The sequence below is a fragment of the Neoarius graeffei genome, chromosome 6, assembly GCF_027579695.1.
Source record: "Neoarius graeffei isolate fNeoGra1 chromosome 6, fNeoGra1.pri, whole genome shotgun sequence".
Taxonomy (NCBI): domain Eukaryota; kingdom Metazoa; phylum Chordata; class Actinopteri; order Siluriformes; family Ariidae; genus Neoarius; species Neoarius graeffei.
This window is the reverse complement of record NC_083574.1, coordinates 48,624,461-48,649,275: the sequence shown is the minus strand read 5'-3', so window position 1 is coordinate 48,649,275 and position 24,815 is coordinate 48,624,461. Positions and strand designations below refer to the sequence as shown.

The 24,815-nt window shown below is 43.0% G+C and overlaps 2 protein-coding genes across 2 annotated transcripts in view; both read right to left on the bottom strand.

Moving 5' to 3' along the window:
- Positions 1-227: 227 nt before the first annotated feature.
- Positions 228-21,992, bottom strand: LOC132888284 (chitin synthase chs-1-like). The gene is made up of 17 exons (XM_060924356.1): positions 21,955-21,992; positions 21,586-21,721; positions 14,092-14,280; positions 12,704-13,758; positions 12,519-12,608; positions 12,284-12,442; positions 12,020-12,194; positions 11,827-11,928; positions 11,452-11,593; positions 10,749-10,949; positions 3,206-3,490; positions 2,880-3,059; positions 1,817-2,219; positions 1,418-1,452; positions 738-802; positions 539-649; positions 228-449 (listed from the first exon to the last, which is right to left on the bottom strand). The coding sequence occupies exons 1-17, from the start codon at positions 21,990-21,992 to the stop codon at positions 228-230; spliced, it is 3,588 nt and encodes a 1,195-aa protein (XP_060780339.1).
- Positions 21,993-22,814: 822 nt separating this feature from the next.
- The window catches only part of nr1h4 (nuclear receptor subfamily 1, group H, member 4), a 35,229-nt gene continuing 33,228 nt past the window's right edge, over positions 22,815-24,815 (bottom strand). Inside the window, exon 9 of the mRNA XM_060922929.1 lies at positions 22,815-23,053. Within this exon, the coding sequence (XP_060778912.1) occupies positions 22,815-23,053 (239 nt within the window). The remainder of the gene's footprint in view (positions 23,054-24,815) is intronic.

The window sequence follows — 24,815 nt, the reverse complement described above, 5'->3', positions numbered from 1 at the left end:
CATGCCACATTCAAAGTCATTTAAATCACCTTTCTTGCCCATTCTGATGCTCGGTTTGAACTTCATCAGGTCGTCTTGACCATATCTACTGTACATCCCCAAATGCACTGAGTTGCTGCCATGTGATTGGCTGATGAGATATTTGCATTAACGAGCAGTTCAACAGGTGTACCTAATAAAATGGCCTGTGAGTGTATATATAAAATAGTGTTCGTTAAAAGGTTTAGTTACCTGTGGTAAAGCATGCCGAAAAATTGCATTAATAGTAGCAATGCAAAGCTCAGAAGAAACATCAGTGATATTGGATCAATAGAAAATGTTTCGCCTTTTGCAACAGTCCCATTTGGATACATTTTGGGAATAGACAGGGTGACAGCGGTGCCAATGGTCTGGAGGAAAAAGGTGGCCATCAACCAAAGAGCATTGCAGATAAAGAAGACAAATGCCACCTAAAAAGAAAACATCTTACGAGATCAGTTGTAATTCTACATTATGCTTTGAATGTTTTATGACACCTGCATACTCTACACAATCTCACCTTGTTTCTAAGGTCTTTGAGCTCTTCTGCTACTTTTTTCTGTTGCTCTTTGTTCTCTTTAAGAGGTTCTAAGTAACGTTTCTGTAGATCTTTCCAAAACTCAGTTTCATCCTAGAACATTGGGGGAAAATATTTAGAATGAGGGCAAATAGTCACAATAAAATATACACTTTTGGTGACTCGGAAACATAAATTGTACCTCTGAAAGTGTGTCCTGGTGAAGTGGAAAATCATGAAATTTTACTTGCAGATCTTCAATCCAGCCTTTATGTATCAGTTTAAATAGAATTTGGGGAAAACATGATCATTCTTGATAAAGTGCCATGTAAATTATGAATATTTAACAGTTATTCCACAAAACTGAGTTATACATGAGCTGATAGCATTGCGCCGAGTCAGCTATAAGCCATGTACGATGAGACTGAGTGGAATAACTGTTTTATTCTATCCACATTCACTGGATTTTGAGAAACAGAGCATTTTTCTTTTTTTTCAAATTCAATAAATAAAATCTTTATACAAAACTTCAGACAAAATCATTTCCGCTTAGAATGTAAACAAACCGGCGAAATGACAGTAGCAATTTGTGAAAAATGCGATAATAATAATTCTTGAAAAATAAAAAAAATATACATTCTAAGCATCAAATAATTTTTTTTCCATATTTTGTTGCTTTTCTTTTTGTATTTTTGGGGGTTTTGTTTTCAAGTAGAGTTTTTATTTCATCCTTGATTGGTTCAGCAACACGCGCCGCCATTTTGTTTTTCTCTACTCACGGTATATGAGCTGATATCCTAATAGTAGAGTAGCCAATCAGAGCACACGATTGCTCATATCTAGGGAATGTGGATGGAATCTACTGCCAATATTGACACTTACTTCTCGGCGTTTGTAGTGTGATACATTCACTCGACCTAGTGAATAGATTCAAATAGAAAAACATTTAAACCACTATAGTGTTGCTAGATAAGAAATCACATTTAGATATCCCACATGATGGTGGTAAACTTTTAGAGGAAAAAGTAAATCTAAAAATACAGCCTAGTGGGAATATTTATTATTTTAGATTGCAAGAAAGACTACAGACTGAAATTCTGATATTGTGCTTAAAATTGTGGAAAAGCATGGTGAGATAATACATATAAACTAATAACCATGCATAACTGAGATGTATGTTCTAAATACTGTCATAATTCATTTCGGTCATTTCAAATTAATCATCCTGATGGGAGTTGGAATTAGACGCTGTCATTTGTGAATGATTTTTTTTCTCTTTACCTCTCAGTTTCTTCAGAATCCATGTCTACCACAAGATCTTGCTCCTCGGACACTATGGAGTTCAGTAGCGGTTCAGTTTCTCTTGCAGCAGCATCATTGTTTTTCCAGCAGGGGCATTTACAGCATGCAGCCTGTATGACCTGCCTCTTGATGGCGCTCACTGCTACAGTTTCCACTTTGCCACCAGTTTCTCGTGTCCCCCATGAGACATTGTTCATATTCACAATGGAATAAATCGCAAGCAGGAGATAGCCACTGGGTATACAGAGGAAATATAGTATTCCATAGATGACCAGGGAAAACTCCTGAGGGTGAAGAGCTGCTGTGATGAGGTACAGTAGAGTCATACTAATCAGAAACAGACCACTGGGGGTCATAAATGTCTGATTCTTCACTAGGTCACCTAAGAGGGAAAAGTATGGAAAAGGTTGGCGGCAATTAAATTCCTACTTGGCTGCTCAGTTTCCAAATCAAATCCCTTTTTCAGAAAGAAATATTCAGTGAAATTTTGGCATGTATTGTTAGAAATGTAATTTTTTGATGTTCCTGAAATGATATTTCCATATCTACTTTACGAATAAATATAGAATCTCATCTCATCTCATTATCTCTAGCCGCTTCATCCTGTTCTACAGGGTCGCAGGCAAGCTGGAGCCTATCCCAGCTGACTACGGGCGAAAGGCGGGGTACACCCTGGACAAGTCGCCAGGTCATCACAGGGCTGACACATAGACACAGACAACCATTCACACTCACATTCACACCTACGGTCAATTTAGAGTCACCAGTTAACCTAACCTGCATGTCTTCGGACTGTGGGGGAAACCGGAGCACCCGGAGGAAACCCACGCAGACACGGAGAGAACATGCAAACTCTGCACAGAAAGGCCCTCGCCGGCCCCGGGGCTCGAACCCGGACCTTCTTGCTGTGAGGCGACAGCGCTAACCACTACACCACCGTGCCGCCCACAATAATAATGCATTAAATAAAATGAAAATGCATCATGTAATGAAAAGCAGAAGTCATTAGAGTTCATGATGAGGGTATTGAAAAAAGTGCTACCTATGATGGAGAGGATAGTTCCAGTCATGAGGAAGGCATACAGAACACTCATGACTGCTGCGATCTGGATCTGTGTGTCAGCTTTCAGCTTGAAGCACAGCGCCAGGTAGATTGTCGGAGGCACTGTGGCTGCAATGAGAGCAGCATTTGGTTCCATGTTCATTATGAAAGTAAAACTTCCTGCAAGAGACATTTAAAAAATTTCATTGATTATTACACGTAAGGGTGAAGCAACTATGTTGACTATTTTTAGCTTTTTTAACGATAAAATTAGGAGCATGTGCGTCAGATTTTTTTTAATATACAGAAGAAAGAAATCTCTTCACCCGCTATCATCAGGCAGATGGTGGCAGGACCTAAAATGGAGGCACCCATGCTGATGACCTGGTAAATGATGTAAGGTTTAGAGATAGAGCTGTTCCGGTGAGTGGTCACGCCACTAGTGCTGAGCAGATCAATGGTGTTGGCCATGGTGGAGGGCCCCCAGCGCCGCCGCTGGTTGTAGAACTCTTTGAAGTCCTGTGGTGCATTGGTGTATGCATCCGATGCAGCATTATACTCCACCCTCCAGCCCTGCTGTACTAAGAGAGTACAGAGCCAGCGGTCCTCTCCTGGAATCACACAATAGTACAAGAAGGAACATCTAGAATTTTTACTTCTTGTTAACCCATAACACAGACTAAAGGCCTTTAAACAAACAGCGCAACTGATCATTATGGGCAGCACAGTGGAGTAGTGGTTAGCAACTCATGGCTGATGGGGGCCTTTCTATATGGAGTTTGCATATTCTCCCTGTGTCTGCATGGGTTTCCTCTGGGTGCTTTGGTTTCCCCCCACAATTCAAAGACATACACAGTTTCTTGCAAAAGTATTCATCCCCCTTTGTGTTTGTCCTGTTTCGTCACATTACAAGCTAGAATTAAAATGGATTTTTGCAAGGTTAGCACCATTTGATTTATACAATATGCCTATCACTTTAAAAGTTCAATTAGTTTTTTTTTTTTTAATTGTGACACAAACAGTAATCTCATCTCATCTCATCTCATTATCTCTAGCTGCTTTATCCTGTTCTACAGGGTCGCAAGCAAGCTGGAGCCTATCCCAGCTGACTACGGGCGAAAGGCGGGGTACACCCTGGACAAGTCGCCAGGTCATCACAGGGCTGACACATAGACACAGACAACCATTCACAAACAATAATGAAGATGAAAAAACAGAAATCTGGAGTGTGCATAGGTATTCACTTCCCCCAAAAGTCAATACTTTGTAGAGCCACCTTTTGCTGCAATTACAGCTGCAAGTCTCTTGGGGTATGTCTCTATTAGCTTAGCACATCTAGCCACTGGGATTTTTGCCCATTCCTCAAGGCAAAACTGCTCCAGCTCCATCAAGTTAGATGGGTTGTGTTGGTGTACAGCAATTTTCAAGTTATGCCACAGATTCTCAATTGGATTGAGGTCTGGGCTTTGATTAGGGCATTCCAAGACATTTAAATGTTTCCCTTTAAACCACTCCAGTGTGGCTTAAGCCAGCGTTTCTCAACCTTTTTTCAGTCACGGCACCCTTCAGAAGTATGCAAATTCTCAAGGCACCCCCATATAAAATATATGCAGTCACACTGACCATATGCTGACCCCGGCAGTGACGTTGTGACATGGGAAAGAGGGCCATGAGACAAATTTTGATGATGCATGAGGCGGCGATGATCTGCATTAGTGTAACTATTCATCTCATCTCATTATCTCTCGCCGCTTTATCCTGTTCTACAGGGTCACAGGCAAGCTGGAGCCTATCCCAGCTGACTACGGGCGAAAGGCGGGGTACACCCTGGACAAGTTGCCAGGTCATCACAGGGCTGACACATAGACACAGACAACCATTCACACTCACACCTACGGTCAATTTAGAGTCACCAGTTAAACTAACCTGCATGTCTTTGGACTGTGGGGGAAACCGGAGCACCCGGAGGAAACCCACGCGGACACGGGGAGAACATGCAAACTCCACACAGAAAGGCCCTCGCTGGCCACGGGGCTCGAACCCGGACCTTCTTGCTGTGAGGCGACAGCGCTAACCACTACATCACCGTGCCGCCCTTAGCGTAACTATTGTTTTTTGGCATTTTAATTCATTTTATTTATTTCAATGTTGGAATATATAATTTTTTGACGGCACCCCTAACAAAGCCAGACGGCACCCCAGGGTGCCACGGCACCCTGGTTGAGAAAGGCTAAGCAGTATGTTTTTGTCAAGATTTGGGACTTTTCACACATTGCAGTTCCTCCCTCCCACCACTAGATGTACCTATTTTGCCATTTGTGTCTAGTTTGCTCTTGCTTACACCTGTGTCTAGTTAGCATGGAGGTATAGATTGTGTACCTAGCCTTATACTCTTTGCTGAGTTCTAGTCTGCTGTGCTCTTGAGTTTAAGACCTTTTGACTGCTATTTATTTTTTTTGACACTGTCCTTTAGTTTCTTAGTGCTCCTTTTTGTTTGCTCTCAGTTTTTGGAATCATGTCTGTCATTTTTGTTTTTTTTTGGATCTTCTGTGTTTTTTGCCTTTGGCCTGTTTTTTTTTCTCTTCCCCCTGGAGTTTGACTTTTGGACTTCCTTTTGTGAACTCTGTTACTGAGACCTTGTATGGGACCTGTTTGGTGCAAGACCTGCATTGTTTTGAAATTTGCCAGCTCTAAAGTTCTGAAGCTACTTTATGATTGTGTGTCTCTCTGCAATTGGGGCCAGTTCATCCATTGTGGTGACTAAGGGGATCTTACACCATCTCAACACCATCTTTCAAACCTGCGTCCACCTGACAGATTGGGGTCAGTGTCCTGCTGGAACGTGAACCTTCGTCCCAATTTCAAACCTCTGGCTGACTTAAACAGGTTTTCCTCCAGAATTGCCCTGTATTTAGTGCCATCCATCTTTCCTTCAGTCCTGACCTCCTGTCCCTGCAGATGAAAATATCCCCACAGCATGATGCTGCCACCACCATGCTTCATTGTAGGAATGGTGTTCTCAGGGTGTTGGGTTTGCACCACACATTGCATTTCCCATGATTGCCAAAAAGTTCAATTTTAGTCTCATTTTGACCAGAGAATCTTCTTCCATGTGTTTGGGGAGTCTGCCACATGCTGTTGGGTAAACTCCCAACATGTTATTTTTTTCTTTTTCTGGTCACTCTTCCATAAAACTCCGCTCTGTGAAGTGTACAGCTTAAAGTGGTCCTATGGACAGATGCTCCCATCTCCCTTTGGATCTTTGCAGCTCCCTCAGGATTATTTTTGGTGTCTTTGTTGCATCTTTGATCAATGCCCTCCTTGCCTGGTCTGTGAGTTTTGGTGGGTGGCCTTATCTTGTCAAGTTTTAGTAGTGCCATATTTTTTCCATGTTGCTATAATGGATTTAATGATGCTCCGTGGGATATTCAAAGGGTGTTTTTTAAATAACCTAACCCTGATCCATACTACTTCATAACTTTGTCTCTGACCTGTTTGGAGGCTCCTTGGTTTTCGTGTTGCTTGCTGAGTAGTGTTGCAGAGTCAGGGTCCTTCCAGAACAGGTTGATTTATACAGACATCATGTGACAGATCATGTGACACTTTGATTGCACACAGGTGGATCTTAAGCAACTAATTATGACTTATGAAGTGAATTGGTTGGACTAGCTCTTATTTAGGGGTTTCATGCGAAAGGGGTGAATACTTATGCACACTCCAGATTTCTGTTTTTTTCATCTTAATTATTGTTTGTGTCACAATAAAACAACAATTTTCACCTTTAAAGTGGTAGACATGTTGCGTAAATCGAATGGTGCTAACCCCCCTAAAATCCATTTTAATTCCATCTTTTAATGCAACAAAACAGGACTGTAGATGCTAAAGAAGGCAACTCTTTGCTTGCTTGGACACCTTTTGGTCCACTAGCAGATAAATACCTGGAACTTGCTACTAGTCAGACAGAACTGAAGAAGCCTTTCAGATGAGAAGTGAAATGTTTTCAAGAATTTAAAGTGAGTCCAGTTGCTTTCTTTAGCACCTACGGTTTACGATGACCTGGATGACTAAGAACCTTAGGTTAAGGTTCTTAGTCATCCAGGCTTAACAAGCAAACCAGGACAAGCACAAAGGGGGATGAATACTTTTGCAAGACACTGTAGTAGGTGAACTACCCAGCCACTGGGATTGTACAAGTCAGTGCATACTTAACGCCAGTCCTAAACCAGGATGAATGGAGGAGTGTTACATCAGGAAGGGCATCTGGTGTAAAACCTATGCCAAATCAAATATGCAGCTCATGATGATCTGCTGTAGTGACCCCTTACATGAGCAGCTGAAAGAAGGGTGCAGTTTGTCATTATGATTTTTTGTTTTCGTCTGACAATATATTTTTTTAAACCAACTATCCTGTAAATGAACACTTTCGTATCATATCAAAGATGAATGTTCATGAGTGAAAAAGTGATGTTTATTTCTGCTGTGTAAAGGCAAAGTACAGTGTCGGTGGCAAAAGACGGTCCAATAATATCACTTATTTGCTATTGGATCATATTTTGCCACCACCACAATATGCAGATACTGCAGTTTGCCTTTGCACAGCAGAGTCCCCCCCCCCCCCCCCCCCCCCAACAAGCTCAATTTTTCTAACATTTCATCTGTGAAAGGGATGCGTTCAACCAATCAAGGTGTAGGTTGTGGAAACATCACCATACTGCTGCAGGTATGGCAGGGTCTCTCATTCATGTGTCTCAAAAAGCACTGGGTTTTGACAAGGGCAACAAAAATGATAAAGATAACTTTAAAGACAATGTCTGGGGGGAAAAAAGCAGGAGAGGAGCTCGGCAATGAAAACAGTGGCCTTTTCAAGTGTGGAGCTAGCATCTCCAACAACTCCTCAAACTGACCCATGGACATCCTGAATCAGTCAGTGAAGCTCCCTGCATTCTTGCCTACTTCTCAGGATAAGATGTACCCCAATTTTTCCCCTTTTCTTTTTGTTGTCTTTTTTTCCCCTTTTATGTAAAAGAATAAGTACCAGTTCCTCATCAGTTGTCAACTCCATCACGTGCTTACTTTTGTGGAATGCTCACATCACCCATTATCTACAACCCCAATTCCAAAAAGGTTGGGATAAAGTACAAATTGTAAATAAAAACGGAATGCAATAATTTACAAATCTCAAAAACTGATATTGTATTCACAATAGAACATAAACAACATATCAAATGTTGAAAGTGAGACATTTTGAAATTTCATGCTAAATATTGGCTCATTTGAAATTTCATGACAGCAACACATCTCAAAAAAGTTGGGACGGGGCAATAAGAGGCTGGAAAAGTTAAAGGTACAAAAAAGGAACAGCTGGAGGACCAAATTGCAACTCGTTAGGTCAATTGGCAATAGGTCATTAACATGACTGGGTATAAAAAGAGCATCTTGGAGTGGCAGCGGCTCTCAGAAGTAAAGATGGGAAGAGGATCACCAATCCCCCTAATTCTGCGCTGACAAATAGTGGAGCAATATCAGAAAGGAGTTCGACAGTGTAAAATTGCAAAGAGTTTGAACATCTCATCATCTACAGTGCATAATATCATCAAAAGATTCAGAGAATCTGGAAGAATCTCTGTGCGTAAGGGTCAAGGCCGGAAAACCATACTGGGTGCCCGTGATCTTCGGGCCCTTAGACGGCACTGCATCACATACAGGCATGCTTCTGTATTGGAATCACAAAATGGGCTCAGGAATATTTCCAGACAACATTATCTGTGAACACAATTCACCGTGCCATCCGCCGTTGCCAGCTAAAACTCTATAGTTCAAAGAAGAAGCCGTATCTAAACATGATCCAGAAGCGCAGACGTCTTCTCTGGGCCAAGGCTTGTTTAAAATGGACTGTGGCAAAGTGGAAAACTGTTCTGTGGTCAGACGAATCAAAATTTGAAGTTCTTTATGGAAATCAGGGACGCCGTGTCATTCGGACTAAAGAGGAGAAGGACGACCCAAGTTGTTATCAGCACTCAGTTCAGAAGCCTGCATCTCTGATGGCATGGGGTTGCATTACTGCGTGTGGCATGGGCAGCTTACACATCTGGAAAGACACCATCGATGCTGAAAGGTATATCCAGGTTCTAGAGCAACATATGCTCCCATCCGGACGACGTCTCTTTCAGGGAAGACCTTGCATTTTCCAACATGACAATGCCAAACGACATACTGCATCAATTACAGCATCATGGCTGCGTCGAAGAAGGGTCCGGGTACTGAACTGGCCAGCCTGCAGTCCAGATCTTTCACCCATAGAAAACATTTGGTGCATCATAAAACGGAAGATACGACAAAAAAGACCTAAGACAGTTGAGCAACTAGAATCCTACATTAGACAAGAATGGGTTAACATTCCTATCCCTAAACTTGAGCAACTTGTCTCCTCAGTCGCCAGGCGTTTACAGACTGTTGTAAAGAGAAAAGGGGATGTCTCACAGTGGTAAACATGGCCTTGTCCCGACTTTTTTGAGATGTGTTGTTGTCATGAAATTTAAAATCACCTAATTTTTCTCTTTAAATGATACATTTTCTCAGTTTAAACATTTGATATGTTATCTATGTTGTATTCTGAATAAAATATGGAATTTTGAAATTTCCACATCATTGCATTCCGTTTTTATTTACAATTTGTACTTTGTCCCAACTTTTTTAGAATCAGGGTTATATAACCGCGTATCCTGTGCAGGGTTGCAGGCAAGCTGGAGCCTATCCCAGCTGACTATGGGTGAGAGGCGGGGTACACCCTGGACAAGTCTCCAAATCAACACAGTACTGACACATTGAGACAAACAACCGTTCACATTCACACCTACGGCCAATTTAGAGCCACCAGTTAGCCTAACCTGCATGTCTTTGGACTGTGGGGGAAACCAGAGCACCCAGAGGAAACCCACACAGACACGGGGAGAACATGCAAACTCCACACAGAAAGGCCCCCTTCGGCCGCTGGGCTCGAACCCAGAACCTTCCTGCTGTGAGGTGACAGTGCTAACCATTACACCACTGTGCCGCCCCTTCAAATAATCATGTCACGTTAAATACGATTATTAATTTTGGGTTAAATTAATCAATGATTTTTTTTTACACTTTCGTGTCATTTATATGCATCACCCTGTATGTGGAAAGACCTTGAATTTTATACTTACATAATTAACTCATTCCTGGGTTTGGCTTCATTGTAATGTTGAAAGTTTTTTTTTTTAAACAAAATATGGAACGAACAAACAAAAAAACCCCTACAACTATAGTCGGCATAGTAAAAAAGGCTATTTTTCAGAAGGTTAATAAACCAGGTTAGCCCACACTAATCTCACACTGGGACTTCTAGTAGTGGTATCAATAAACTACAGGGTACTTAAAGCTGAAAACTGATGCAGATAGCAGCAGTTATAAACATTCTGTTGTCAACATTGACCAATCCAGACTGTGTACTTTCTTGCCTGGGGTTAGCTGTTTGAGTTTTATTTTTCTCTATTTAGTTGTACTTTGTATGGTTGGTTTAGTTCCTTGGCTGTTTGCTGAATATTGGTACTTCAACAGACTGTTACACGAAGTATTGTTCTGTCACTTGTTCAGTTGGCACTAGAAGTTTCTTGTCTCGAAGTTCAGCACCTCACGTACCTGGCTTTTGCACACTTTTGTTGTACATCGCTCTGAATAAGGGCGTCTGCTAAAAGCCATGCAATATAACATTCTTTATGCATTCATCATGACTGGAACTATGAATGTACAGGCTTTGCTGTCAAATAGTGTGTGGAATTACTACAATTTAGCATTATGCCAAATTGCTGCTGAATGTTTGAGAAAATATGCATCAGCTAATACCTTGGTCATACTGTACATGGTGACAGGCTTCTGTTGGCTTGGTGGTGTATCTTTTCATGACATTGTCGTCCATGAGGGCAGCACCTCTGAAGAGACTAAAGCAACCAGGGCTACAGAGCACGCAGCCAAACACATGTTCTGCTGTCTTCTGCAGCCAATGGCCCACTGCATACTCGAACTTCTGATACCACACCATGGGCCCTTCAAACACAATTTTAACAGAGATGAAGGTCAATTGGATTATTAACTGTTGTATATTTCCCTGTGTACTCAATGTTGCGAAGAGTTAATGGTCTCAGCATGCTAGTTTAGCATTATGCCAAAGATTAAATTAATCAATTATTTATTTTTTACACTTTCGTGTCATTTATATGCATCACCCTGTATGTGGAAAGATCTTGAATTTTATACTTACATAATTAACTCATTCCTGAGTTTGGCTTCATTGTAATGTTGAAAGTTTTTTTTTTAAACAAAATATGGAACGAACAAACAAACAAAAACCTACAACTATAGTAGGCATAGTAAAAAAGACTATTTTTCAGAAGGTTAATAAACCAGGTTAGCTGTTACTAGTTACTCATGTTTATAGTGGACTTGAACATGTTTGGCAAGAATTTATACAAGCTACTGGTATTTAGGTGAGACATAAAAGCTTGGGTTTTAACTAAAAACCATAAACAGAACAAGCAGCTCATCATACCAGTGCCAGTGGGGTGAATCCGGCCACAGGCAGCGCCAACATCCGGGTAGAGTTTAAGTCTGTCAATAAGTAACATCACAGCAGAGGGCTGGAAATCTGTGTCTCCATCCAGGGCCAAGATGTACGTGTTCTCTTTCTCTTTCTGATTCAGAAAAAGGCTGCTTAATACACTCATATCAAATAAATTCCTCTTGAAGGAAAGGTTTGTAAGTTGAATCAATGACTCTGGGAAAGACCTGTTTTTTGTTTATTTGTTTGGGTTGTCCTGATGACAGGGCAAATGCTTTTCTGTTGCACCTTTCAAGAGCCAGAAAGGTTAATTAAAGTATTTTAAGTTGTACCTGGAAAGACCATTCTCCTGGACCAGTTCTTTACCTTTAGTTTCTTCTTCAGTTCATCCACATTTTCACCCTTCTGAAACATCTTCACGTACTTGCTATTGAGTCTCCAGCCAAGGAGGTAGTATAAGTACATGATCTGTTTGAAATAGAATGTAATCACCACACTTTGGAACTTAAAATAAAGCAGTGGATTTAAATGTTATGTCTTTACGAGTTTTAGAAATTACCTGGGACCATCTCTTTTTGTGTCGAATTAGCTGTTTGTCTTTGAGGTGAACTCTCATTATATTGCCTTTAGGAAGTGTGTACTCCAGACGACCTCCGTATGGTGTGCTGATGATATTCTGCTGAGGGAGACTGGGCTTCTTCTTGAATATACATGGGTCATCCTCACTAAAAATTCTAACACATGACCAAACATGTACTGGTTTTTACCCCTCATCTCGGTAATTTCCTTAACTGGTTAAAATAGGTCATGTGATAACACTTACGTGTAAACTTGTTTGATTACTTCCACTAGGATCTCAGCATATTCATTTACATGTTGCATTTTGCCATTCTGCACATCCTTAAAAGCATCATCAAAGTAAATATGGAACTCGAAGGAAGCATCATTGTGGTTGTTCATTTTCGGGCGGAATTTGTCAAGCCTGATGACAAATTCTTGTTTTTAGCAAAACCAGTTTTATATTCTGCACTTTCTCATTTCTATTAGAATAAAATTACCTGAACATTGAAATTATTATCTTCATCATTTCATCATATGTCTCATGCCACATTGTTGCGCATAAATAGACTGTGACAGGGCTTTTTGATCTGAGGAGAAACATAGCAATGTTTCATATTCCTTCTGCGTTTCACACTGTATTATACTTTTAGTCATGTTTTGTGATCAGGATATTAGTATATACCCTTCATCCTTCTTTTTCTCCCTGGCTACAAAATGTGTGTTGAGCAACATGGACTGCTCCAGAAATGCTCCTTCATACATCTGCTTCACAAACAGGTCATGAGTTCTCTCAATCCGCTGGATCTTCAGAAACCAGATGTAACCAGTGCTTAGCATGAATCCCAGCCACCAGCTGAGGGCACACAAGCCAAGAACCACCAATCCTCCAACGTTCATTTCTGATATAATATGCCGTGAAGAAAGTGTGAGCATGACGTTGGTCATCAATGAACAAATAAATGCAGTGGGACTGACGGCCTGGTTATCAAAAGATTTATTTGTAGAAAAAATATGGTTTGAATTAGGGCACTGGGCAAAAGGGGCAAGTTGAATAATGAACAACAGCAAAACAGCCACAGAGGACAAGTACATGGGCACAACAAAACAGCGCCGCAGGGCATGCATCTTGCAAGCCACCACTACAAACCAGCGGCACATTGCAGAAGAAGCAATCTGGATTGCCATTAAACCAAAGACGGTCTTGCTCACGCTTGTAGGGATGGAGCTAAGGGAACTCCATTCTGACAAAGGAACACTACCTCCAACCACAGCAGCAGTTACCAGGACTTTGACCATACTGGACAGAATGCAAACCACATTCTGGGAACTGGCTATGTCTTTGGAGATGTCTTCCAAAAAGGGAAACAGACTGCTGTAGTTCTCCCACCAGTTCAATGAAACAAAAATGGTTCCTACAATGGCCAGACACATGGATATTTTTACTCGAGACGTACTTTCTTCTGTTACTAAGTAGCTTATTATGAAGAGGATATGGCCTAGAATAATGAAGATGATGGAAGCAATTGGTCTGAACCACTTTCGACATTCCAATTTGCAGGATGTTGGTTGGGATGAACCTTCACTTCTTGCACGATATTGGTCGACTACCTGGAACACTGCTGACAGGATGCTCACACTGTTCAAGATCATCACATTAGTGATAATATCAAAATATGGCATAGCCACCACTGTCAGGACCACTTCTCCAAGTGATACCAAAAACTCGACAAACAACACCTAGAAGACACATAAATACGTCCATTATATATATTAGCTTGATCACTGAATCACTGTCATTTTTAGTTATAGTAGTTTCAGAGGTGTCGACACAAAAGAGTTAGGTTTAATTTTATGGTTAATGTTGATTAAATTCAAACAAAAGTAATTTTATATCTTCTTTTTCTTCTTTTGGCTGCTCCCAATTAGGGGTCGCCACAGCGGATCTTTCGTTTCCATTGCTCCCTGTCTTCCGTATCCTTCTCTACCACACCTGCCACTTTCATGTCCTTTCTCACCACATCCATGTATCAAACAAAAGTAATTTTATATAATCCTAATAAATGCACTTACCCACATGACTGTTTTCTTAGATGGTTTACTTGCACTTTTGAAGAAGAACTTCCAAAGACTCTTGAGCAAAAGCAGAATATTTGGTCCAACCAACACACAGCCGATACTCAGCAGAGCGCTCACTTTTAGTCCTTCAGGCACACTCGCAGTCACATTGTTTCCAAGTGTTACCAAAATCAGAAATGATGACTACACAAACAGAATGATAATTTAATGTTAGAGGGAATATTTATTAATATGTAGTACTGTATAAAAGCTTTAGGCACCACATTTCTTTTGTTATGGATGTTTATTCTATGATATTTTATATTTCTAAACATTACTTTTCCAACAAAAATTCAATTGTGGCAGCGGGGGCGTGGCCAAGCAGTAGTCTGTGAATGGAGGGCGGGGTCGGGGAAGGTAAGTGGCTAAGTCATTCCACCTGCTGTCAATTAATGTGTGTGGGTGTGTGTGTTTGTTACAGGGACAGAGCATAAAAGGAGGGAGAGAGCAGAGAAAAGGGGCTCCCTCCCGACCACAATGCTTGGGTGTGTGTGTGTGGGGGGGAGTGAGTACTGAAAAGCTAGTAGTAAAGTGGAATAAAGAGTTTGTGTGTGACCATTGTGTGCTTCTGTGCTCCACCCACATCAGGAACTGCCACAGTGGTGCCGAAACCCGGGACGCACAGAACGGAACCACCCCATGGAGTCCTCCCCATTCGAAGAGCTCATCCTTGCCCTCGCCACCGCCCAGCAGAACCAGCATCAAGCGCTGACTGTCCTCCGAAAAGAACAAGAGCAACGCTTCGAAGCCTTGATGCTGGCCCCGCAGGAAGATCTCCAGGCGTTACGGCACCTGCTCGTGTTAGCAGGAGTGTTGACCATCACCGCAGCCAGCACCCCCACGAAGATGGGCCCGCAGGACGATCCAGAAGCGTTCCCCGCCCTCTTCGAGCAAGCAGCCAAGGCGCGGGGGTGGCCGCTGGAGCAGCGTGTGGCATGCCTCCTCCTGCTCCTGACTGGTGAGGCACAGCGCAGCAGCTCCCTGCTGACAGCCAACTGGTGTTTGCTGACCTGAGGAAAGCCATCCTGCAGCTGTTCGGCCGCTCCTTGGAACAACATCGCCAGCGCTTCTGGACACTGGCATTGGAGGAGGTCGGAGGAGGTCGTTTGCATTCGGACAGCAACTCCGGGACGCCTGCCGACGGTGGTTGATGGCGGAAGACTGTGAAGCCGACGAGATCATCGATCTGGTGGCCCTGGAACAGTTCATCTCTCGACTTACGTAAGGAATGGCAGAATGGGTCCAGTGTCCTCACCCGGCGTCGCTGGAACGAGCCATCGAGCTGGTGGAGGACCATCTGGAGGTGGCTCCGACGGCAGGCAAATGAGGCATCTCCCCTCGCTTCTCTTCTCTCTCTCTATTTTCCCCCCGTCTCTCGTTCCCCTCCCCACCTCATTCCCCTGCCGTGGAGGCGGCGGCTAGCTCCTCCCCAGCTGACCCATCGGACCTATGGTGTCCTCCCATCTCCCTCTTCCGTGTCTGTGTTGTCTCCTCCTTAGGTGAGTGACACCCATAACACCAGTGCAGAGGGAAAGCCTGGGCCGGCGTGTTAGCGCGGCGGGGAGTCAGAGCATCTCCAGAGTCGGAGCGCTGCAAAGGAGGTGGGAGCTGTGATCCAGATCACTGACGCGCCAGAAACCGCCCCCGATCAGGCTGGAACGTGTCGCATATCGGTAAGTGTTCAAGGGGATACATATCACACTTTGGTGGATTCCGGTTGTAGTCAGACCTCAATTCACCAATGCCTGGTGCACGGTGAAGCATCAGGGAGAGCACAAGCAGTGAAAGTGTTGTGTGTGCATGGGGATGTTCACAATTATCCCTTAGTGTCCATCCGTATTCTATTCCGGGGCCAAATGCATAGAGTAAAGGTGGCAGTTAGTCCTCGTCTCACCCACTCGTTGATTTTGGGTATTGATTGGCCAGGGTTTAAAAAGCTGATGGAATATTTAACATGTAGTGGGTCCTGCACTAGTAGGTCACGGGAAGATCCCGTGTAGCATTGACTGGAGAAGCTGTCACAGAGCCATCTGCGTCAGCACCGCGTCAGTGTGAGGAGCAGCCCGCTCCTCCTCCCTCTCTTGGGGATTCCCTTGGGGATTTCCTGTAGAGCAGTCGCGAGACGAGACTCTGCGGCATGTGTTTGACCAAGTGAGAATAATCGATGGTCAAACTCTTCAGCCAGGCGCGGCACTGGCCTTCCCTTATTTTGCTATTATTAAAAATAGATTGTACCGAGTGACGCAGGACACTCAAACTAATGAACGAATAACCCAATTGTTAATTCCAAAGAGCCGCAGGGAACTCGTATTCCATGCGGCTCACTTTAATCCCATGGCTGGGCACTTAGGGCAAGATAAAACACTAGCCCGGATAATGGCCTGGTTCTATTGGCCAGGGATTCGCGGGGATGTCCGTCGGTGGTGTGCGGCATGCCATGAATGCCAATTAATCAATCCCACGGCCAATCCAAAAGCGCGTTTGCACCCTCTTCCTCTAATCGAGACCCTGTTTGAGCGAATTGGGATGGATCTCGTTGGGCCATTCGATCTGTCAGCACGGGGATATTGCTTTATTTTAGTTCTGGTGGACTATGCAATGCGATATCTGGAAGCAGTGCTTCTTCGCAATATCTCAGCATGCAGTATTGTGGAAGCGCTCTTCCGCTTTATCTTCCGGGTCGGGATTCTGAAAGAAATCCTGACAGACCAAGGCACTTTGTTTGTCACGCACACTGCGCAAACTGTATGGGTTATTAGGGATTAAGTCTATCCACACTAGTGTCTATCACTCACAAACGGATGGCTTAGTAGAGCGATTTAACCAAACACTCAAGAACATAATCCGGAAATTTGTAAGTGAAGACGCGTGTAATTGGGATAAGTGGCTTAAGCCCGTTATTCGCAGTACAAGAGGTTCCGCAAGCCTCCAAGGGGTTTTCTCCATTTGAATTATTATATGGGTGTAAGCCACATGGCATTCTGGACGTGCTACGGGAAAATTGGGAGGAGGGACCTTCATCTAGCAAAACAAAATCCAGTACGTTCTTGACCTGCGTGCAAAACTCCACACCCTCACACACCTAACCCAGGAGAATTTGTGGCAGGCACAAGAACGTCAAATCTGGCTGTATGACAGGCACGCACCTTAGAGAGTTCACGCTAAGAGACAAAGTGCTCGTGTTATTGCCCACGTTGAGCTCCAAATTATTCGCCAAATGGCAAGGGCCCTTTGAGGTCACACGGCAAGTCGGGGACGTCGACTATGAGGTGAGGCAAACGTATGGGGCGGGGCATTGCAAATTTACAACCTTAACTTTTTAAAATGCTGGAATGAGGGGGTCCCTGTGGCGTTGGCATCGGTAGTCCCAGAGAAGGCAGAGCTGGGGCCAGAGGTGAAAAAGAGAACATCTCGGACCACTCCGGTCCCTTGTGGAGACTACCTCTCACCGGCCCAACTCATGGAGGTGGCCAAGTTGCAAAGGAATTTTCTGACATGTTCTCGCCCCTTCCTGGTCGTACCCACCTCATAGAACACCACATCGAAATGCCCCTGGGGTGGTAGTGCATAGCCACTTTTACCGCTTGCCCGAACACAAGAAAAAGGTGGTTCGGGACGAACTCAAGGCCATGCTCGAAATGGGCATAATCAAGGAGTCCCACAGTGACTGGAGTAGCCCAGTGGTCCTGGTTCCCAAGACTGATGGGTCAGTCCGGTCCTGTGTGGACTATAGAAAGGTCAATGCAGTGTCTAAATTTGATGCATACGCAATGCCTTGCATTGAGGAGTTGTTTGCTCGGTTAGGTGCTGCTCACTTTTATTCGAAACTGGATTTAACAAAGGGATATTGGCAGATCCCCTTGACTCCTCTATCCCGAGAGAAAATGACCTTTTCCACACCGTTTGGTTTACACCAATTTGTCACGCTCCCTTTTGGGTTGTTTGGGGTGCCCGCTACATTCCAGCGGCTTATGGACAGGGTCCTCCACCCTCACGCTGCCTACGCAGCCGCCTATCTGGACAATATAATAATCTACAGCCGTGATTGGCCATGGCACATGGAACACCTGAGGGCCATTCTAAAGTCACTGAGGTGAGCGGGCCTCACAGCTAACCCGAAAAAGTGTGCAATTGGGCAGGTGGAAATGTGGGGTTCCACTTGGGTCATGGGCAGGTGCGTCTCCAAATTAACAAGACTGCAGCAATTGCGGCCTGCCTGAGGCCCAAGACCAAAAAGGAGGTGAGACAGTTCCTGGGGCTGGCTGGCTTTTATCGTAGATTTATACCTAATTATTCGGACATCACCAGCTCGCTAACCGATCTCACTAAAAAGGGGGCTCCAGATCCGGTCCAGTGGACAGAGCAGTGCCAACAGGCCTTCTCTGACGTAAAAGCTGCACTGTGTGGGTGGCCACTTTTACACTCCCCTGACTTCTCTCTCCCCTTTATTTTGCAGACTGATGCACCGGACAGAGCGCTGGGGGCCGGTTTGTCCCAGGAGGTGGAGGACGAGGAGTGCCCTGTGCTGTACATCAGCCAGAAACTGTCGATGCGTGAAAACAAGTACAACACAATTGAGAAGGAGTGTTTTGCCATCAAGTGGGCAGTCCTTACCCTCCGATACTACCTGCTGGGGCACCCTTTCCCTCTCTGTTCGGACCATGCACCCCTCCAGTGGCTCCACCGCATGAAGGATGCCAATGCGCGGATCACCCGTTGGTATCTCGCCCTCCAGCCATTTAAGTTTGAGGTGATCCACAGGCTGGGGGCACAGATGGTGGTGGCGGGCTTCCTGTCCTGTCGGGGGGGGGAGTCAGCTTCAGGCCGAACAGCTCCCCAGCCTGAGTCAGGCGGTGAGGGTATGTGGCAGCGGGGGCGTGGCCAAGCAGCAGTCTGTGAATGGAGGGCGGGGTCGGGGAAGGTAAGTGGTTAAGTCATTCCACCTGCTGTCAATTAATGTGTGTGTGGGGGTGTGGGGGTGTTTGTTACAGGGACGGAGCATAAAAGGAGGGAGAGAGCAGAGAAAAGGGGCTCCCTCCCGACCACAACGCGTGTGTGTGTTGAGTGAGTGAGTAAGTGAATGAAAGCTGAAAAGCTAGTAGTAAAGTGGAATAAAGAGTTTGTGTGTGACCATCAACTCGCCTGCCGTGCTTCTGTGCTCCACCCACATCAGGAACTGCCACATCAATGTTACATTAAAGGCAAGGCAAGTTTATTTATATAGCGCATTTCATACACAGTGGCAGTTCAATGTGCTTTACAGAGGTAAAAGCAAAACAGCAAACAATAGAAAATAAAATTACATAAAATAAATGGGGAAGAAGAGAGAAAAAATAATAAGAATTAAACAATAGTAGAAATAAAATAATAAAATGAAGTAAAAGTTCAGTAAAAAACAGCATAATAAAATAGAATAAAAGTTAAGTAAAGTTTAAAACATGCAGAGACTGTAAAAGTTAAGTCAAGTTTAAAACGTAAAGATGACGATATTTATCAGTTAGCAGAAAGCATCTGAAAACAGCTTGGTCTTTAGTCTAGATTTGAAGCTGCCAACAGCAGGAGCATTTTTAATGTCCTCTGGGAGTTGGTTCCATAGCTGTACTGCATAGTAGCTAAAAGCTGCTTCACCACACTTTGTTTTAACAACAGGTTTTACCAGTAAATTTTGCTGCTGTGATCTGGTAGATCTGATTGGGTTCGGCCGCTGCAACATATCAGAGAGGTAATTGGGCCCTGTACCATTTAGAGATTTGTACACCAGCAGCAATGCTTTAAAGTCAATTCTGTAGCTTACTGGAAGCCAGTGAAGGGACCTTAGAATTGGAGTAATGTGCTCTGTTCTTTTTGTTCGTGTGAGAACCCTAGCCGCTGCATTTTGAACCAGTTGAAGTCGTTTGATGGTCTTTTTTTGGCAGGCCTGTGAAAAGGCCATTGCAGTAATCAACCCTACTAGAGATGAAGGCATGTATAAGTTTTTCCAGATCATTTTTTGACATAAGTCCTCTTAGTTTGGAAATGTTTTTTAGGTGAAAAAATGCCGATTTAGTGATTGCTTTCATGTGACTGTCAAAGTTTAGCTTGCTGTCAATGAAAACACCAAGATTTTTAACCATATCTTTTGTTTTAATCCCCTTTGTGTCAAGAATAGTGGTAATCCTGAGTCTTTCATCTTTTTTCCCAAATAGAATTACTTCTGTTTTATCTGTGTTCAGCTGAAGAAAATTTTGTGACATCCAGTTGTTGATTTGATCGATACACTGGTAGAGACATTCAAGGGGGGCATAATCATTAGGTGATAGAGCAAAATAAATTTGGGTGTCATCTGCATAGCAGTGATACAAAATTGAGTTGTTCTTGATAATTTGTCCAAGTGGGAGCATATAAAGGTTGAATAGTAATGGTCCAAGGATCGACCCCTGGGGGACACCACAGGTCAAGGACATTGATGTTGAGGTACAATTTCCCATGGTAACAAAGAAGCTTCTATCTTTTAAGTATGATTTTAACCAATTGATAACTTTACCAGTCAACCCAACCCAGTGTTCAAGTCGATATAGCAGTATGTTGTGATCAACAGTATCAAAAGCTGCACTGAGGTCCAGTAACACCAGGACCGATGTTTTGCCTGCATCAGTATTAAGAGGTATGTCATTTATAACTTTAATCAGCGCTGTTTCAGTGCTATGATTGGCACGAAATCCTGACTGAAAGTTATCAAAACAGCTGTTTGATATCAAGAAGGCAGTTAATTGATTAAAGACAATTTTTTCAAGGATTTTCCCGATGAATGGTAGATTTGATATTGGCCTGTAGTTGTTTAATACTGAAGCATCCAGATTATTCTTTTTAAGTAGGGGCTTTACAACGGCTTTTTTCAGGGACACAGGAACAATGCCAGTCTCTAGGGATGTATTTATGATCTGAAGCACATCTGTAATTATGAGGTGAAGAACAGACTTAAAAAAGTTGGTGGGCAGAATGTCCAATTCAGATGTTGAGGAACTGAGATTTTGTACAGTTTTTTCAAGAGTCTCGTAATCAATCAAACAAAATTCTGACATTGTGTTGAAATTGTCTATCTGTGTCACTGGTGATTGCAGCTTTTCAGTTATTTGCAACTGGGATATATTGAAAGTTTATCTTTTGAGAAACTGGCAGATTCTCCAAAATGCTCAGTAAAACTTACCAGCTAATTTCCTTATAAATCTGCACAAACTGTACCTGAGATGACTGATGTGGGGTTTTTTTTAAAGCAAAGGTTTATCACACCAAATATTGTCTTTGTTTAATTTATTACTGTTTACTTCTCTCTACAGATTTTTTATGAAGAAATGTTTCATTTCAATATTTTTAAGGTATCTTTGCTTTATAGCATTACTTTACATGTGCATGACACTTTTGAACAATTCTGTAGATGTACGTTTTTTCGTGGTGAACAACACAGCTTACCTTGCTCAGTACTGTAAGAGTAAACACCAGGGTACCAACCAAGATACAGCAGAACCATTTCATAAAACAGAGTCGTTTTGGGGGATTTATTTCATCTTGAATAACTGGAACTTCTCTGCATGTATCCCATGCCTGTCTATTTACAACAACAACAATTGTCAAAATAGTTTTATTATAAAATGTTATCATATAAGTTATGTATTTGTGAAGTTATTTTTTTTATTCTATGCCTATAAAGAATCTTAATGGAATAAAATTGATGAAATATGTAAACAATGTGTTAATTTTCATATTTTTCAGTGCATAGAATTCAAGTCTATATAACTCAATAAAAATTATGATATAGTGCTGGATGTGCAGCTCAAATACCTGAATTCAAATTCTTTCTGCTTGTCTCCCATAATCATGTTCCACAGTGCTGTACAAATTGTTTCTTTTAACAATAGGAGTCAGAACCTTTAAATACTGGAGGAGGGTGTCCTCTTACTAAAACCCTCCTGTGTGGACGCAAATGATTTAACTCAAGTCAGTTTGTCATTAGTGTATTGACACACCCAAAAATTGAGGAAGAAGAACGAGGAAAGTTGAAAGATATATTCAATGCGTAAAGCCCCTCAGATGCTAATATTCTTTCTTATCAGATGTCACTATAATCAGGTACTGTGTGTCTGTGGTTGCTACTGTACACCAAGAAACACATGAAACAAAGATTAAATGGGTAAATTTACTTTTCTGGGATATCATGACTGATATAAATGACAGTATTTGATTGTAGTACAGTGAAGGATTGTAGGATAAAATGAGCAGTGCTGTTTGAATGGTGTATCTTGAATGTCTAAGTGCTTTAGCACTGCTTGCCCTGCATTTGGGCACATTGCTTATAACTTCTTAACTACACAACTACTGCTATAACTTGGCAATTACTGCTACCAATCATACCAATAATAATAACAATAATAAAAAAAATCATTTTATCACAAACAATATCAAAATCCACACAAACATGAACAATCATATTTATTTTGAATTATATCATGCATATCTTATTCCTTAAGCATTTTAGTGACAGATGACCAGATAGAATATTTATTACATTCAATATTTAACGATAGTCTTGAGAACACACTTTTTTCTCCCATTTCCCAGCTTAACTCCCAGGAAATAAAACCCTATCTTTGGCAGCATATTAAAAGTTTTTGAATTTGCAGAGTTTTTTTGACTCTTTGCAGTCACTGTACATCCCAGATCTCACAAAGCAGCGGGTTAAACTTGTGGTCACTCGTTCGCCATGACTCCAGCATCTCAGCATGGTGGTGATGCAGAGTGCGCAGCTCGGTCAGTCGGCCGAGCAATCGGGCAAAATGCTGTGGCTCCTGAGGGTGCTTTAGCTTGCAGACCTTTCTCAGCACCTCTAGCATGGCTTCCTGGAGTTGCTCCACAGTCTGCTGGTCCCTAATATAGGGCCGGTCTACCAGAACAAAAACAGTGTCAGGACTCTACCTCACTGAAGTCTTGCCTCAATCATAATATGATTTTCATCTTTCAAACCAGGGCGGCACGGTGGTGTAGTGGTTAGGCACTGTCGCCTCACAGCAAGAAGGTCCGGGTTCGAGCCCCGTGGCCGGCGAGGGCCTTTCTGTGCGGAGTTTGCATGTTCTCCCCGTGTCCGCGTGGGTTTCCTCCGGGTGCTCCGGTTTCCCCCACAGTCCAAAGACATGCAGGTTAGGTTAACTGGTGACTCTAAATTGACCGTAGGTGTGAATGTGAGTGTGAATGGTTGTCTGTGTCTATGTGTCAGCCCTGTGATGACCTGGCGACTTGTCCAGGGTGTACCCCGCCTTTCGCCCGTAGTCAGCTGGGATAGGCTCCAGCTTGCCTGCGACCCTGTAGAACAGGATAAAGCGGCTAGAGATAATGAGATGAGATCTTTCAAACCATCCAGGGGTGGGTTTCCTAAAAGCCTCTTAACACTAAGAGCATCTTAACTAGGAGAGAGAGTGTTCATTGTGTTGCTCGCTCTACCATTTAACGATGATCCTTGTACTACTATGCTTTTGGGAAACTCAGGCCAGTTCAGTTCTAGCTTGTAACTCTATCAAATGTGGAACTGTTCTGGGGTGAAAATTTATGCAAAGCACTGTATGTAATGTACACAGATAGTGATGGAAAAAGTATAAATCACTGAACACTGTATATTAGCTGGGTATTATTTCACCAGTTCTCATTTTTGCATTTATTTTAGACAGTCTTAGAACCCAGGACTAACTGTATGGTTTTTGCATCATTATAGCCTGATAACTATTTCAGACAGGAGCAGATCTCATCTCATCTCATTATCTGTAGCTGCTTTATCCTGTTCTACAGGGTCGCAGGCAAGCTGGAGCCTATCCCAGCTGACTACGGGCGAAAGGCGGGGTACACCCTGGACAAGTCGCCAGGTCATCACAGGGCTGACACATACGGTAGACACAGACAACCATTCACACTCACATTCACACCTACGGTCAATTTAGAGTCACCAGTTAACCTAACCTGCATGTCTTTGGACTGTGGGGGAAACCGGAGCACCCGGAGGAAACCCACGCGGACACGGGGAGAACATGCAAACTCCACACAGAAAGGCCCTCGCCGGCCACGGGGCTCGAACCCAGACCTTCTTGCTGTGAGGTGACAGTGCTAACCACTACACCACCGTGCCGCCACACAGGAGCAGATATTTAATTAAAAAATAGGACACACACGGATCTATGGTACTTAAAATCAATGACACACTACAATAGCAAATATAATGTTTCTCAAACAGCTCAGTTACTTTGATAGCCTACCAAACGTTACTGTGCATGATGATAAATCAGAGTCTCTGCATGCAGGTTTCTTGAGATCAAACTTATTCTAGGAATATGGTTACATTAGTTTTTTAGGTTACTCCGGGCTAAATAATAAGGAAAGGGGGTAAATAAGGAAAAAAGGGTTTGAATATCTTCCCTTCATTTATCATTAACTATTAAAATAAATAGTCTCATAATGTTTAACTTTGCTTTATAACGTGTATATCGAACACATTTTATGTTTTTACAATGCACCTAAAAGTCTAAAGTTCTTCCCGCACCGTATGGCACATTAGGTGGCACCAATCTCTGTTTCTGTAGCCCTCGGCCTCTCGCCTATTACATAACTAGGGTTACAGTGGGGGGCTGGTCCTCTGGTAATCGCGAGAGTTTGCAACTAAC